Raw genomic sequence first — 15,835 nt, 5'->3', positions numbered from 1 at the left:
GGTTCATGACGCCCAATTCTGCGCACGGTTTGCGCAGTCGGGCTGGCTTTGTGTATAGGAAGGCTAGCTGCCAGTAGATTTGTGAACTTCTGGAGCGGATTCTCCAACAATCAGCACCTCTTTTAGCGGAGAACTGGTGAGAATAGCTTGTTTAATCCTCGGAAAATCATGACAACATGTAGGATAACTTGTTTTATACGCGTTAAACAGGATAACTTGAATGATAACTTGTTTTTCACTCGTTAAAACATGACAACTTGCAGGATAACGTTGAAGTGGGTAATCCAGGTCCAGGAAGTAAAAATCCAACCCAGGGTTTTGTACGAACTGCCTGAGCAGCCCAGCTACAGCAGAGCCGCCCACCCTGGGATGGATTTTTACTTCCTGGACCTGGGTTAACTTACCCACCTCTAATAGCTAGCCTCATACACATACATTTACCTATTTACACTACTGAGACACAGTAATAAGGAAACAACACTCTAAAAACCAGCTGAATTAGGATACTACTCTATTATGACTTTATATTACAATAGAACTCAGTAAACCGTTAATTGTACACATTATTTAGGGTGTTAGCTAAGCTGTCTTAATGCTAATAGCTGTAGAAATTCAGGGCATGAAACTGAAACAGGGCAGGGAGGAGAACCTGTAGCTATTTGTGCCTAAGAACTGCTCCATATCACCTGACTGAAACCTGAATTAAACCTTTACAGCCATTTAAATGGCGTCCCTTGAATTCAAAACATCTCTGTAAATTAACCCATAAGAGCTCTATACATTTCAGTAGGCAGCTTATTTGTGTTTTGTAAATAATGTGTGGCCACGACTTGTTAAAGCATGGGAATGAGATCCTAAAGTGTGGCCATGACTTAATAATCTTGTTCTCGCACCTTATTTTCTTGTGACTTTAGCATTAGGATATCATTACCACGCTTTAAAGGGGCACTAAACCCCCTTGGCTACAAAAAATAATGGGAGAGGTAGTTTGGGCGGGGCACTGGATGATGTATGGGTTTAGAGGTGGGGCAGGAGTGAGAGCTGATTGGCTGAGCTGCAGCAGCACCAGTGAACCTCTGATAGCAGGGGGGTGGTGTTATTGATTGACTAATCTGCATATTGTGATGTGACTACTACCAAAGTACGCAGACACATCATCCACGTCTATAGCACAGTTGAACCAGAGAGGGCGCTGCAGAGACAGAAATTACCACAATAAAAGCTTTTTTTAAGGTTAGGAAATTACAATTTTTAAGCAGGACTGGTATGTTTCATTACTTCAAAGGAACACATTTCAGCTATTCATGAAAAAGTATGGTTTAGGGTTTAGTGGCTCTTTAATAAGATGTGGCCATGCATTAGGATTTTGTTACCATGCTGTAATAAGTTGTGGTTCAGTGTATGTTACTTAAGGACTTCATGAGTTAAAATGACTGACAGAATACTGTAGGGAACTTTCTGACACTAAATCTTATTTCTAAATCTCTTTTGGGTTAAAGGTATCTAGGATGGCTTCCCGGGGGAAATCAGAAACAGGTAAACTGAAACAGAACATGGAGGAGCAGCTGGACCGACTCATGCAGCAACTGCAAGATTTAGAGGAGTGCAGGTAAAGTAAACCTAGTCAGTGTGGTGAACTGCATTATATTGCTCTACACCTATTGCTTATCTTTTTTTATATTACATTACATTACATTCGGCAGACGCTTTTGTCCAAAGCGACTTACAATAGTAAAGTACCAAAGTAATAGAAGTTTAAGGTAAAACATTTTTAGATAGGGCCTAAAGGAGGTCAAAGGGAAAAAATAGGATAGAGGAGTGAAGGAGGGGAAGAAGGAAATGAGGTTAGAAGTAGTTAGTTAGAGGTGTTAGGAGAGTAAGTGCTCTTTGAAGAGCTCTGTCTTCAGGAGTTTATTAAAGCTAGTGAGAGGTTCTCCTGATCTGTTAGTGGAACGTAGTTAGTTAGAGGTGTTAGGAGAGTAAGTGCTCTTTGAAGAGCTCTGTCTTCAGGAGTTTCTTAAAGATAGTGAGAGATTCTCCTGATCTGGTAGTGGAAGGTAGTTTGTTCCACCATTGGGGAACTCTGTATGAGAACAGTCTGGATTGCTTTGTGTGAATGTTTGGCAAAGCGAGGCGACGTTCATTGGAGGAGCGCAGCGGCCGGGAGGGAGGTAGGAAGGAGCTGTTCTGTCATCACCTTGATTTCACCAACATTCACACTCAAATTACACAATGTACTAAAATGCCCAAGGTAAAATAGTACTCCAGTAAAAGTAAACGTAGACCTGGGTACCACTTAATTTAATTCTGGTATCCTTGATGTGCTTAAAAAGTACATTGTCCATATGATAAGACAATGTACTATTCTCTTTAGACCTCCACTTAAGTAAACGTACAAACATAAAAATGTCTTAAAATTTAATTAACTAGGCTCTAATGTATATTATCATTTTTGGCAACAAAACTCTTACTTAATCAACTGAAAACAGACTCTTGTCTTCTAGTGTCACTCGTCTTGTAATAGAATGTCCTTAGTGTGACACATAGTCATAAACACAAAACACAGAACTAAGTGTCTATATATAACTGTTTGCATGCAAGCAAAGTTTCTGTTTAAGATTGAATAAAAATACAGATTCATAAAATTAAGAGACCACTTCAGTTTCTGAATCGGTTTCTCCGATTTTTACTATTTATAGGTTTATGTTTGAGTAAAATGAACATTGTTGTTTTATTCTATAAACTACGGACAACATTTCTACCAAATTCTAAATATGAATATTGTCATTTAGAGCATTTATTTACAGAAAATGAGAAATGGCTGAAATAACAAAAAGGTGCAGAGCTTTTAGACCTCAAATAATGCAAAGAAAACAAGTTCATATTCATAAAGTTTTAAGAGTTCAGAAATCAATATTTGGTTTTTAAGCACAGTTTTCATGCATCTTTGCATGTTTCCTCCAGTCTTACACACTGCTTTTAACTAACTTTATGCCACTCCTGGTGCAAAAATTTAAGCAGTTCAGCTTGGTTTGATGGCTTGTGATTATCTATCTTCCCCTTGATTATATTCTCAAGGGTTTCAATTTGGTAAAATCAAAGAAGCTCATCATTTCGAAGTGGTCTTTTATTTTTTTGCAGAGCTGTATATATTCCATATTAATGTGGTTATTCAGGTAAAGGAAACCCCCAACATTTCTACTGTAGCTAGTGCATGTCCAACAGGTTAAAACAAGTTCTAAACAAAGTGCATGCTCTATCATGATTGCTAAAGATTTGCTTAAGCCAAACGAAAAGACAGATTGGGCTTAATTTAATGGAGCAAACGTAAGATATTTTTAAAGTTTATATATTTAAGATATTTACTGTCCACCACTGTAATATAGACATCTTTTTAGGAAGCTTTTACCACAGATGTGACTAATCACTGCTTGACTTAATTTTCCATTCCAGAGAGGAGCTGGATGATGAAGAATATGAGGAAACTAAAAAGGAGACGTTGGAGCAGTTGAGTGAGTTCAATGAATCTCTGAAGAAGCTGATGTCCGGGAACATGACGCTGGTTGATGAATTAGGAGGAATGCAGTTGGTGAGACGTTTTAATGCACAGTAGTGAAGTCACTTTGGCTCAAGATGATGATCGAGAGAAATACCCAGTGCTTCCAAAAGTGAAATGAATTGGATGGGTGGGGTGTAACTCTGGCACACATTCACTGAACTCTCTTTCTTTCTTTCTTTCTTTCTTTCTTTCTTCCATCAGGCCATCCAAGCTGCCATCAGCCAGGCGTTTAAGACCCCTGAAGTTATACGACTGTTTGCTAAGAAGCAGCCTGGTCAGTTAAGAACAAGACTAGCAGAGGTAGTGTATGAGTTCAGATGATGTTGTAGACATGAGTAAACAGAGGGCTCTATTGTTTTTAATGTAGATGACGTGGCTGTGCTTTGACTTTAGATGGACCGTGATGTGATGGTGGGGAAGCTCCCGAGAGATCAGTACACTCAGCAGAAGGTGGAGATACTTACAGCTCTAAGAAAGTTGGGAGAGAAGGTGAGCAGCCTCCCTCCACACACACATAAATCATCTACCTGTACCTCAGATACTGTATAACATACATATTATACACATAATCATTATCCAAAAATAAAATAACACTCCTAGAAGAAGCTGTTGCAATGGAATGAAACATTGTATATGTAATTGATTACAATGTTAGAGTAAATTATTAGGTTTTTAGTCAGGTAAGACTAAAGTGTACCCTACTGTCCTGTTTAGCCACAAACAAGATGAGATACAGTTAGTGCCTATATAAAAGCATAAATGTTCCATATCCATATCCGTATCCTGCAGCACATTTACCCATCGATGCTACAGCTGGGCCTGTAGATCCTGCTCTACACTAATAGGCTGCTGAAGCATCCCAGATGGTTCCATATATAAGTGCATCTCAAAAAAAGTAGAATATCATTGAAAAGTTACTTAGAAAATTCTGATATTATATAAAACCAATTGGTACTTTTGGCAGTGTGGCACGTCCTGCTGGAAAATTAAATATGCACCTCCATTAAAGCTGAGTTTGGACTTGATAAACACAGTGGATCAACACCAGCAGATGACATGGTTCTCCAAACCATCACTGATCATCATTAAATTCAACATTTCATTTGTAAATCAAGGGAGCAGAGTCTGGAGGAAGAGTGGAGAGACACACAGTCCAAACTGCTTGAGGTCTAGTGTGAAGTTTCTACAATCAGTGATGGTTTGGAGAGACACGTCATCTGCTGGTGTTGATCCACTGTGTTCTATCAGGTCTAAAGTCAGTGCAGTTTTGTTTTCCCGGAAAATCTTACAGCACTTCATGCTTCCCTCTGCTGACAACTTTTATAGAGATGCAGATTTTATTTTCCAGCAGTCTTGGCACACTGCCCACACTGCCAAAAGAATGAATTGGTCTTATATAATATTAACATTTTTTTAAACTCTGATTTTTGGGTTTTCATTAGGCCTGTCACGATAATTAAATTATCGACTTATCGTACGATCATTTTTTAACTGCGATCATTTTTGCCGACGTCGATAACAGCCATAGGGTCTCTATGCGAGTTTGTTTACATTAGAGCGCTAAATTTCTACACACAGCGGAGAGTGTGTGGAGATGTGTTAGCTGGCGAACGTATTCGAGTGTCTGACAGTTACATTAAAATATACAAATATTTATGTTATATTTAGCTATGGCTAAACCATCTGTGTCTTTGATCATATGGACCTGTGTGTTTTTGAACTAATGTGTGTTTTATAGCATATTCATATATGATCAGAATAAAATAATCTGCAAGTGCCTTTGTGTTATATCCAGAGTTGAAAAAAAAATAATGTTAATGTTTCTTTCATCTATTTGTTGTTACTTTATTTTTTTTTATAAAGGTATGTTAAATATTTAGTGTCTTTTTTTCCGAACCCAAAGAGTCTCAGGCTGGTTGTACTTTATTTGTTTTATTTATTTAGGATATTAAAATATTTTTATATTGAAAGCCCAGTATCTGTTCTTAATAATAAAAAGTAACTGTAAAATAGTGTAATAGTATTATTATGCTAGTATATTATTACTGTGGCACACTGTCTTAAAGCTCCTTTGGGAGCCCATTTCTGGGAAACCCTTGCTGTGTGTGGTTGAGCATTATCCTGCTGGAAATTGCCAGTTGGGGGCCACAGGAGGTCCTGCACATATAGCTGAGCTGTCTTCGAGCTGTCAGTCAGCCTCACCTTTTATTTCTTGTTTTCTTGAAATCACAGCTCACAGCTGAGGATGAAGCTTTTCTTGCAGCGAATGCCAGTGCCACTCTCAGCCAGTTTGAAAAGATTACGGCGAATTTGGGTGAGTGGGGACTCCTCATTTTATTTTACAGCATTTAGGCAAATATCACACTGCCTGTCTACATTTTTATTATTATTATTTCTCTGTAAAATCGAGTAGACAGCTGCTGCTTGGTTGCATATAGCCTATTGCATGAATTGATCTTTTACTTCTATATTTATCTGCCCTCTGTCTCTGTGTGTGTGCCATTGTCTAATAACCAATATTGTTTCCTCTCTATTGCTGCAGGATCTGAGGATAAGATCATGGCTTTAGCTAGTTCAGGAGTGGAGAAGACGCAGGCCTAAGAGTGCACTTTTTCCTGATGTTGTGTTGTGTAAATGCTGTGAGTGATTTTTAAACTGTGTTTTAATGTAGTGTCATGGTCCTTCAATGAGGATCACAATTCTGAGGTGCCATACAGCCACTGATTTTCTTAAATCACGTCCTTATTTCCACACTCTGACCCACTGATCTCTCCAGCTCTAGGGTGATGTGTTGAATTTATGCTTCTGTTTTTATTTAATATGTATATATATATATATATATATTATTGCACACTAGTTAGGTACTCAAACTGTAGTCAGTCTTGTATTTCTGTATCTGGTCACAGTCACAGTAAAGTCAGATACAGTGTATAATTTATATTTTCCAATGGTGGGAGTGTATAAAATAATGGAAACACCACATGAAATCAGTTCTGAAGTATTATTGCACAATTCTCCAGCCCCTCCATTGATGGGGGGAAAAAAGGCCACAGTAGGACCAGGTATTATTTGGGGTGGTGGTTCCCTACTCCATACAGTGATCCCTGCCATCCTCACCCCCCTTAAGGGTGAGACTTATATCTTCCCCCCTTATATCTCAGACTGTCCAATAAGAAAGCTCCACAGCTCTACATCCAGTATATGTTTACGAACTACATGTTGTTTAGCAGTTTTTGATTTTGAAATGTGAACAAAGTAGAGTGTTTTTGATGTTTGAGATCATAGAAAACATATGCTGATTACTTTTGAGTAATTATTCAAAGGTAATATTTTTATTCATGTTTTTATTTGTTCTGATACACAATTGGTAATTTTTCCTAATATAAGAACAGCAAACATGGCTGACAGTTTTTTCAATAGTTGTGAATATTCAGAATTGCATGTTTTTGGGTATGACCATTTGATTGTATATGGCAGTTAAATTAAATAATCAATAATTATAACTTCTTTTTATGTATATTGTATAGACTTTTTGTACTAATCTTAAAGCTACTGCTTTGTATGACAAGATAAAACTCCACCCTTAAAAAAAGTATGCATTTGGTTTTTTTTAATGGATTGTTTTATAAATGTTAATATATTTACTGCTGTGAACATGTTTGATGCATGTGATAAACTATATATCGTAGCTGTCCAATGAAAAACAGGTATCTCCAAAACATCAACTTTACAAGAGAGATGGAGAAAACCTTCTTAACTTTCCGTGGAAGTCAATGTTAAAAAAAAGTTTATTTCAGGTACTTTTGGAGAATTTCTATTGGTTTATTTACCAAGAAATTATAACACAGTGTAGGAGAGAGTTTGTCTGTTCTAATAATGTAGTAAACTAAAAACCAACAAAAATGGAGATGCTTGTTTTTCATTGAAGAGCGACTATATGCGTCACCCTTCCAAAAAGCAATGATTTAAAGTACTTAGAGCATGGCTTTAAAATGTCCAAAAACTAGGCCAATTATTCCAGGTCCTAATAATTTACCTCCCACTCATAAACTCTCACACCTGATGCAGGTAATTAAAGGCTTGAGGGACCTGAAATCTCCATGCTGGTACATCTACAGGACCTGGAACTCACAGGTACACATTTAAACACTAGGTGGCACTCTTCTACAAATATTTCTCCATGTCTGTTAGTAGTAAAACATCATGGAGGGTGTGTACTGAAGAATGGGAGTGCCTGAGGAAAAGATCAACACGACTGAATGTTTAAGGCTCCGTAACCAATGGAGTAAGAATAAAGCTTATCCTCAAATCAAGGAAAGAAAAAAGGCTTTTAGATAATTAACATTTAAGCAGAATCCCTATGCTTAGAATACTTGGACCCCTAAGCATTGCCAATTCTGCAACCACACAGTTTGTTTCTCATCTTTGTTTAAAATGTGAATACAAAGAATATTGAACAGCAGGGGTTTCATACCTATGGGCTATGGCCCTCCCCTCTTTCTCTTTTCTGTTTTAAAAAAAGTGTAATACTTAAAATATATACAGGGTTAGTACGATCATGAAGAACCTGGAAAAGTCATGGAATTTGAAAATAGTAATTTCCAGGCCTGGATAAGTTTTGAAATATAAAAATACATAAAGTTTTGGAAAAGCCATAGAAATTTGCTCTACTGAAGTTTGTTTCAGTTTATCGACAAAGAAAATCTAATTTATGCTAACAAATACTGTAGCTCAGAGTTAATTCAGTAATTTTGTCCTAGACAATGGAGCTTTTTTAGGATCTGACACATTTTATTATTAAAAATTGTGTTAACATTTTGCAGATTCATTCTATAATTAATTTTAATCTAGTTTTAGTTGATTTTTTTAGTTTATTTTCCTTCTCTGCACTGATGGTTTAAAAAACGTTTGGTCATGAAAATTCGCCTTGAAGGTATGAAAAAGTCATTAAAAAAAATAATGGAAATGTACTGGTTAAAAAGTGTATGCATATATGTGTATATATTTTACCGAACACTGTTTAAGATGTAATAAATGGTATAGTAGAATATATGTTTGGGATGGTACAGACAGTCACATGACTAACAAAGGTAGCTGGTGGATTAGCAAGCTAGTTACATAGTTACATATGTCCGAGTGATATATTGATTTTTAAAGTGTTAAAACCTGTGTCTTTAGGAAAAAAAGTCCTGACACAATATGAGCCTAGTAACCCTTTAACTTCAGCTCAAGCTTTAGGTGGATGAGTAATTTTAAGTTAAAGAACTCATCTTATTGAAGCAGATATTAAACATAAACCCAACCTGACTGAGGTCGGTTTTTTGTAGATTTTTTTTGTGAAATTTCAGAAGTTAAGAATATATATATATATATATATATATATATATATATATATATATATTTTTTTTTTTGAGCATTTTACATTTTTCAGAGGTTTTGATCAACATAATTATGTATGTTTATACAACAGTTTTTAAAGATGTATATTACAAAATAACTAATTGTTTTTATTAGTGCCTAAATCACAAGTACATATTAAAAAGTTAATCGACTTGATATTCTACACAGATTTGTTGCACTGTTTTTGTGCACAAGCATGCATGAAAAAAAACACAGCAGTCTGATATTGAATTCCATCTCATCCTTTATTTTGTTCATGAGCAAGCATCAACTTCACCACAATTTTGCCTTTTGAAAGGTAGAAAAGTGAATGAGCGCGAGGGCAGCATCCAACATTTTCTAGAACTCTCCCCGCCTTCCACTTTAAGAGCAAAAATAATAAAAGGAATTTTAAAAAGGTAGACAATGAAACCTGTGAAACAAGACGAAATCTTTGATTCAGTAGTATATAGTCTCCCTCCAGACCACCGTCCCAAGTGTGTAAAACACAAGAAATGGAGTTTTCTTTTACAGTAACTCATGCAGTAAGTCAATGGCTCATTTTTACACAACATCCCCACCTAATAATTCACACATTTAGGTCTGAGCTCAGGTCTGTGATCACGTGGGCTGGGCATGGCTGCTACAGCAGAACGTTCAGGTGGATTACTTGGATACTTGGTTACTCAGAGGGAAATAAAACGGGCCCTGAAGAACCTGCTCACAAACCACATACACAAACACACACACACCCAGCTGTTCTGTGAGAGTCAGGTTTTACTTTGTGCTGGAAGGAAACATTGATGGATCAGTGTCCATCAGTTCTGTGAAATCTAGAGGTCTAGAGGAATGGTTTTATTTATTTATTGGCTTAAGTTTCAATTCATTTTTTAAACAACTAAACATGGTTCCCAAGTGTTGCACAGTTGAAGCAGTTGAAAGGTAGGGAACAGAAAACATTCAGTGAGCTCATTATACATTAATCGTAATTTGTGCAAACAATGTCTGTGTGTGGAAGGGGAAAACGGGGGGGATTTCACTGCTTTTTTCTCATTGGTTCTTGTGAATCTCATGCTGCCCTCGTAACGTCTTGGTCAGGAAGTCATGTAATACACTTCAAAAACGGGCTTTCACTATACACAGATTGTTAAAATTCAGACCCATGTACGCTGCCTAGTGAATTATCTCAATAATATACATCTCTGTAGAAGTGGATTTCCTCCAACATGATTTTAGTACAATATCATTGATGATACAATATGGACCTACTTTGTTCTACACATCGACATGAACACAAGACAACTATGTAGGACGATCAAAAAACAACCACTAGCTGTCTGTTTGAACTTCTATTACAACATAAAATCACCTCCTCGCCTACGGCTGGACCGAGTCTAAATATTAAATAATTACAAAAGAAGAAGAAGAGGAGAATGGCCACAGCTAGAATGGCGTGGATGAGTGTGTTTCTCGTTAGTTTTTAATGTTAATAATGCGCAGTGATAGGCAAAAGGCACTCCCAACTCCCAACCAGCTTAAATCTGGACCTCAGAGCTCAGGCTCGAGCTTGGTTTTTGTTTCATTTTTTGCTTCTTTTTTTTTTTTTTTGGCTTTTATTTTTATTTATTTTATTTTTTTTAAGTTGAAGGGGAACTGTTCACCGGAATGCGCCAAAAAAAAAGACAAAACAAACAAATAAACAAACGGAACGAACGATAAGAGTTAAAGTTATTCAAAATGGTAAAATCAGTCGTCTACAGTTAGCACTCTAAACAACCCACCTTTACATCAGGTCACAAAAACAGACCTTTTCATACTAGACACATGTCTCTCTGTGACAAAATAAGAAAATAATAATAATAATAATAAAAAAAATAAAACCCAGCAATCTAAGAAAGCTTTTAACGCCCCACACAGGAAGGAGTACCAGGTACCGCTATGCTTCACCCAGCTCCACTAATCAGTCTCGCTCCTGCAGCTAACATTCCTCTAAATATCTGACATTCTTTTATTTAATTCTAAATCTGACTCCGCTAACTGGCCTTAATTCCAGGGGCATGACTTCTACAGTCCAGTTAAAGCAGAAGAATGAAGTGCCCAGAAAAAAGCTTTAAGAGAACCTATGTGGAGAATCTCTAAAAACCATTACATCATCATCATGACTATAATTATCATCATCATATGTAAACAGAAATCGTTAAAACAAACATCTCTACAGTACGGTTCAGCGCACACCAGAACCCAAGAGGTGTACCGCTGTAAAAAAAAAAAATGGAAAGAAAAAGAAAGAAAGGAAAATAATAATATCAGTTCTGCTGTGGCGTACCTGTCACGTCAACAAACACCTTTAAACTTGGTGAAGGACCGCAGTTCTTAACTGAGTTAATCTTGAATCTTGTGTACGTTACTATAAAACATGTTTAATTAGACACCAAAGAATAAATACTCCCATTAAATCTCCTTTATTCGTACTACAGTAAAGACAGACCACGTCACCCTACAGATTCCATAAAGCTCACGCCATCATCGCTGGGCTTCATTTTTTTTTTTTTTGTCCAAGTTATGCCAGATATGTGTGATTACGCCAGAAACTACGCCAGCATCACGAGGGGGAAAAATAATAATAAAATAAAATAATATAAAATCACAATCACGCTATCACTTCCGAGATGGCTTAAATACGCACCTGCATTGTGCCCAAACTGTTCGACCTATACAGTACCTCCTCTCCTAAAGCAAAAACAGAGTCGTCACCTGATTTACGTGACAGTTCTGTCTCCAAAATATTAGAAACCTCAGAAGTCCAGCAGCTGAACTTTTCTATTTTTTTACGGAAAAAAAAATGTAAAACATCGAAGTCATAGTCGTTAGTTAGTTGTAGTGTAGAGTTTGTACCGTCAAAGAGCACAGCTAGATTTAGCAAATGTATAGCCAAAGACGTGTAAGCCACACCGAACCGAATTCCACACCCACCACTCGACTAGATTAAATAACGGAATAACGCAAATACAGAACAAAAAAATAAAACCAAAAACAGAAAAAAAAACTCCAAGAGACGAGACTAAACGAAATGAACAACAACAACAATAACGCCACAGAAACCTCAGCCACTGTCATGGGTTTCTCTTCGTGAAGCAGACGTCTCGCAGAAGCATGACGGAAGAGCTTTGCCGAATTCGCTTTTTTTAGCTTTTTTTCTCTTTTCGTTTTGAAGCATGCTATTGCCTCCGTGACACAGAAAATAACAAATATTCTACAGCAGGTACTGCGTCGCTTTAGATACTGGACACCATTGGTTAGGCTTCTCACTGATACACATTGACTGACTAATTAATAATTACATGGTTTCATCTTATTTACAAAATATCAAAAAGCAAGTTTTTTTCTTCTTCTATAAGCATGACTTTCGCAAATGTTTCCCATGCAATATAAAGAGAGGAGAAGGTGGAAAAAAAAAAAAAACTCTAAAATTAAATAAAACAAAAAAACATAACGAGTCGACCATGAGCAAGAAGCGGCATCTCCTCACAAGCAGGGAAAGGGCAAAGAGGCGAAGCTTCTCTTTTAAAAGTTCTGTAGCAAACAAATTCCAAATTCATCTCTATTATACACAAAATCATTCTCAAGTTGAAAGATTAACATGTAAAAAAAAAATAAAGAAAAAAAATAAAACAAGTGCAAGGTTGTTTCCTTACGTACCTTTAAAAAAAAGAATAAAATCAAATCTAGGCCAAGTTTCCCTTGGATTTAAAATTTTTTTAACGAAAAACAAAGGATTAAAGTGTAAAAATGCATTCAGCTATTATGTGACTATACTACACTGAAGAATACCACCACTAAGCTGACACCAGGGAAGCCTTGGCCAGTAGAAATTAAGCTGACTTTGCAACATCTGTCACAGACACCAGATATATATATGTATTTATATTCATATATATGCATTTAGCTTCAAGGGTTTGTTTGTGTGTGTTGGTGTATTAACTCATGGCTCCAGAGGAAGGGAATCAGGGGAAGTGGGATTCCCTACTGGTGATGTGACGTATGTGAGAGAGAGTGAGTGAGAGAGCGAGTGAGCGAGTGAGTGTGTGTGTGATCGGAGCAGTGTGTGAAGTTTGTTTAGTGTGTGTGTGTGAGTGGGTGTTGTGTATGTTGGTGAATATTTGTGTTGGGGGATTTTTTAATTTTATTTCTCTCAGTAGGTAAGAGTGGAGTCGTCCCACTCCAGCTGCTGCTGTCGGTTGGCCCCCTGCTGGTCCTCCTGCTCGGCTCCCTCCTCGTCCTCGCTGCTCTCGGACTCGGCGCTGGTGATATCGTCTTCCTCTTCCCCGTCCTCGCTCTCCTCCTCCTCTTCCTCCTCCTCCTCACTGCTGTGCTGGTCCTCGTACGTCTGGGGAGAGGAGAAGAGACAGAATGTGAATTTTTTGGGGGATTTTTTTTCTGCAGTTTACGCTGCATAATTTAGGAGCACACTTCGCTTCAGTGGACTCAGTTCAGGATTGCACTGCAGAGGAACTGAGAATGCAAACGCTGCAGAAGCTTCTAGATCTGAGATGCTGCTTTTCTCTAACTTGGGTTTCAGACAGAATGAAAAGAGACACGATATTGGGTTTACGAGAACAAGAGGAGACGAGATTTTACTAATACATATATATATATATATTTTTTCAAAGTTGAAATATTTAATTAAACCTCAAAAAATGCCAAACCTCAGGTCAAATTGTTGGGTCACACAAGTCTCTTCAGACCTTAGAATTATTGCAACAATCCCCCATGTGAGGGCTTTGTATTCAACTAGCAATCTAGCAATTTCCCTTGAGTGGTCTATACAGACCTGGCAACCTATGACTGAATCTCTATGAGTAATGGCTGGAGCTCTAAGTGTTCTCTGGATTTATTTCCTTATACTAATCTGGTGTTCTGACTCACATGTCTCACATTGTATGTATGTGTGTGTGTGTGTGTGTGTGTGTGTGTATAGTGGCTCATTTTTGACTCCTCCCTCCCAAATGTATTGAAAAGAGATCCATCATTCCAAAGAAACATAGTTCTGCTGCTCCACAGCTCAATGCTGGGAGATTTAAACCCCTCCAGCCCGTGCCTGGCCTATTATGGTATGGTATCAATACATTTATATTTATATGTATAGCATTAGAAGACACTCTTTTAGTTAGCAAGTGATTCTGGTGTTGGAACATTCAGGGAGATGCTTGTCTTCTATGCGTTCTGAGTCAGGGTTTTATATTTGACGTAGGCTTTTACTGGAAGACAGTAAACAGGATATGCAGCAGAGAAGAGTTAGAGTAGGTTCATCATGTTTGTCTGACCCAGAGAGTCTTATTGTAATGGCAATACTTCTCTAAAGAGATTATGCAGTCCGAGTTTCAGCTTGTATCTATTATTTTAAAGTAATGTAACAAATGCTGCGGCTGCTGCTGGATCTACACATTTTAGAGCTGCAATGGAAAGAAAGAAAAAATAAAAAAACACATTTAGGTGTCATGCTGTCTGCGCCAATTAGCAAGAAATATAAAGGTGTTGGCAGCTGACGCAGGAGCTCACAGTGCTAAAACGGTGATGAAAAGGTTTTGTCACTTTTGCTGGGAAAGTCTGAGAAATGTCTGAGTCATTTACTTGTTTATCTAAGCAGATGCTTTTCTAGATTATAATTTCTTTTTCATATTAAGCATTTCTGCCAAAAATGTATTAGTATCTGGTGTTTTAGGGTTTAACAGGAAAAATGGTCAGTATATTATTGTTTATTTAACTCAAAGCTAGATCCCATGTGTTGCTTCAGTACCTCCATAGGATTGACAGTGATGGTCAGTGCGGAATCGTCCCAGTCCATCTCGTTCTCTTTGCCGTTCTCCTGGTCTCGCATGGTGCGCTGGTGAGCAGCACGGATCCGGAACACTCCCAGAATAATCATGAACACCAGGAAGCTCACGCACACCACGATGACAATGGTGGCGGCACTGGGGACGACTGTGTGGAAGACAAGAGGAGAGAAAAGAAGACAGCAGCATTGTTAGAGCATCATTTAAACACAGTTTTCAGCCATTCCAGTCACGGACACTGAAAAGAGGGCTCCATTTAGAGTCACGGCCGGCTAACCAGATGTCATGGGCGGCACTCGCGCATAATCCCTAAACTTACACCATTAAAATCAAGCCAGAAAATAAATAAATATATAAATAAAAGCCCCAGTCCATATCTGCCCCAGATTTCTTAACTGACTTTAAGCTCCACAACAGCTCACAGCAAAAGAAATTCATTTCGAGCTAGAAATTAAGCAGATTACGCCTTTGATTACAAGTTCTGGATTAACCGTAATGAAAGATTAGTAAAATAATCTACGAGTTGTATTGTGAGTAATGGAGCATCGATCTGCGTTACGCGTTAGAACAGATGGAGGATTGCAGGAGAGCAGGAAGAGTGAGGAGGAGTACCTGAGGCCTGATGTGTGTTGGCCAGGTTGTGTCCAGACAGGTCCACTGAGGCGTGCTTGACTTGGTTGATGAACTGAGGCTGCCACATGGCATTGTTAGCATGCTCCATCGGGTTAGCCGTGTGGATCACGTTGACCTGAGAAAACACACAGATAATGACCCACTGCACTACAATAAACACTTCTACTCAGATCAGACTGGAGATTATTTAGACATAATGTTGAGATTTGGATATTCTCCAGGAATATATGTGCAATAAATTAAATTACAGTGAGTCAGAAGTATTCTAATTCATAAAAGATATGGACTAAACCCACTCATTAGGACTCCCCCTATCACTAGTGATGCCCCAACACCAGGAGGGTCTTCGAACTCGAACTCTTTTCGAACTGCTGCTGATGCAGCATTACCGAGTAGCATCACAGCGCTAATGCTTGGAGGAAAACGCAGA

At 37.8% G+C, this 15,835-nt stretch overlaps 2 protein-coding genes across 5 annotated transcripts in view; one reads left to right on the top strand and one right to left on the bottom strand.

Moving 5' to 3' along the window:
- The first annotated feature begins 22 nt into the window (after window positions 1-22).
- On the top strand, window positions 23-6,533 carry lzic (leucine zipper and CTNNBIP1 domain containing). The gene is made up of 7 exons (XM_007246821.4): window positions 23-136; window positions 1,500-1,609; window positions 3,454-3,589; window positions 3,761-3,859; window positions 3,953-4,048; window positions 5,792-5,873; window positions 6,102-6,533. Exons 2-7 carry the CDS (start codon window positions 1,509-1,511, stop codon window positions 6,158-6,160), a joined length of 573 nt encoding a protein of 190 aa, XP_007246883.1. The 5' UTR covers window positions 23-136; window positions 1,500-1,508; the 3' UTR covers window positions 6,161-6,533.
- Window positions 6,534-9,185: 2,652 nt separating this feature from the next.
- Window positions 9,186-15,835, bottom strand: part of clstn1 (calsyntenin 1) — a 65,031-nt gene continuing 58,381 nt past the window's right edge. For all 4 annotated transcript variants that reach the window (XM_007246822.4, XM_007246824.4, XM_007246823.4 and 1 more), the window contains 3 exons: window positions 15,385-15,520; window positions 14,736-14,920; window positions 9,186-13,325 (listed from right to left, as the gene is read on the bottom strand). In XM_007246822.4, the coding sequence (XP_007246884.1) occupies window positions 13,131-13,325; window positions 14,736-14,920; window positions 15,385-15,520 (516 nt within the window). In that variant the 3' untranslated portion in view covers window positions 9,186-13,130. The remainder of the gene's footprint in view (window positions 13,326-14,735; window positions 14,921-15,384; window positions 15,521-15,835) is intronic.

This window comes from Astyanax mexicanus, chromosome 13 (genome assembly GCF_023375975.1).
Source record: "Astyanax mexicanus isolate ESR-SI-001 chromosome 13, AstMex3_surface, whole genome shotgun sequence".
In the NCBI taxonomy this organism is placed as follows: Eukaryota; Metazoa; Chordata; class Actinopteri; order Characiformes; family Acestrorhamphidae; genus Astyanax; species Astyanax mexicanus.
This window is presented reverse-complemented; position numbering and strand designations above follow the sequence as displayed.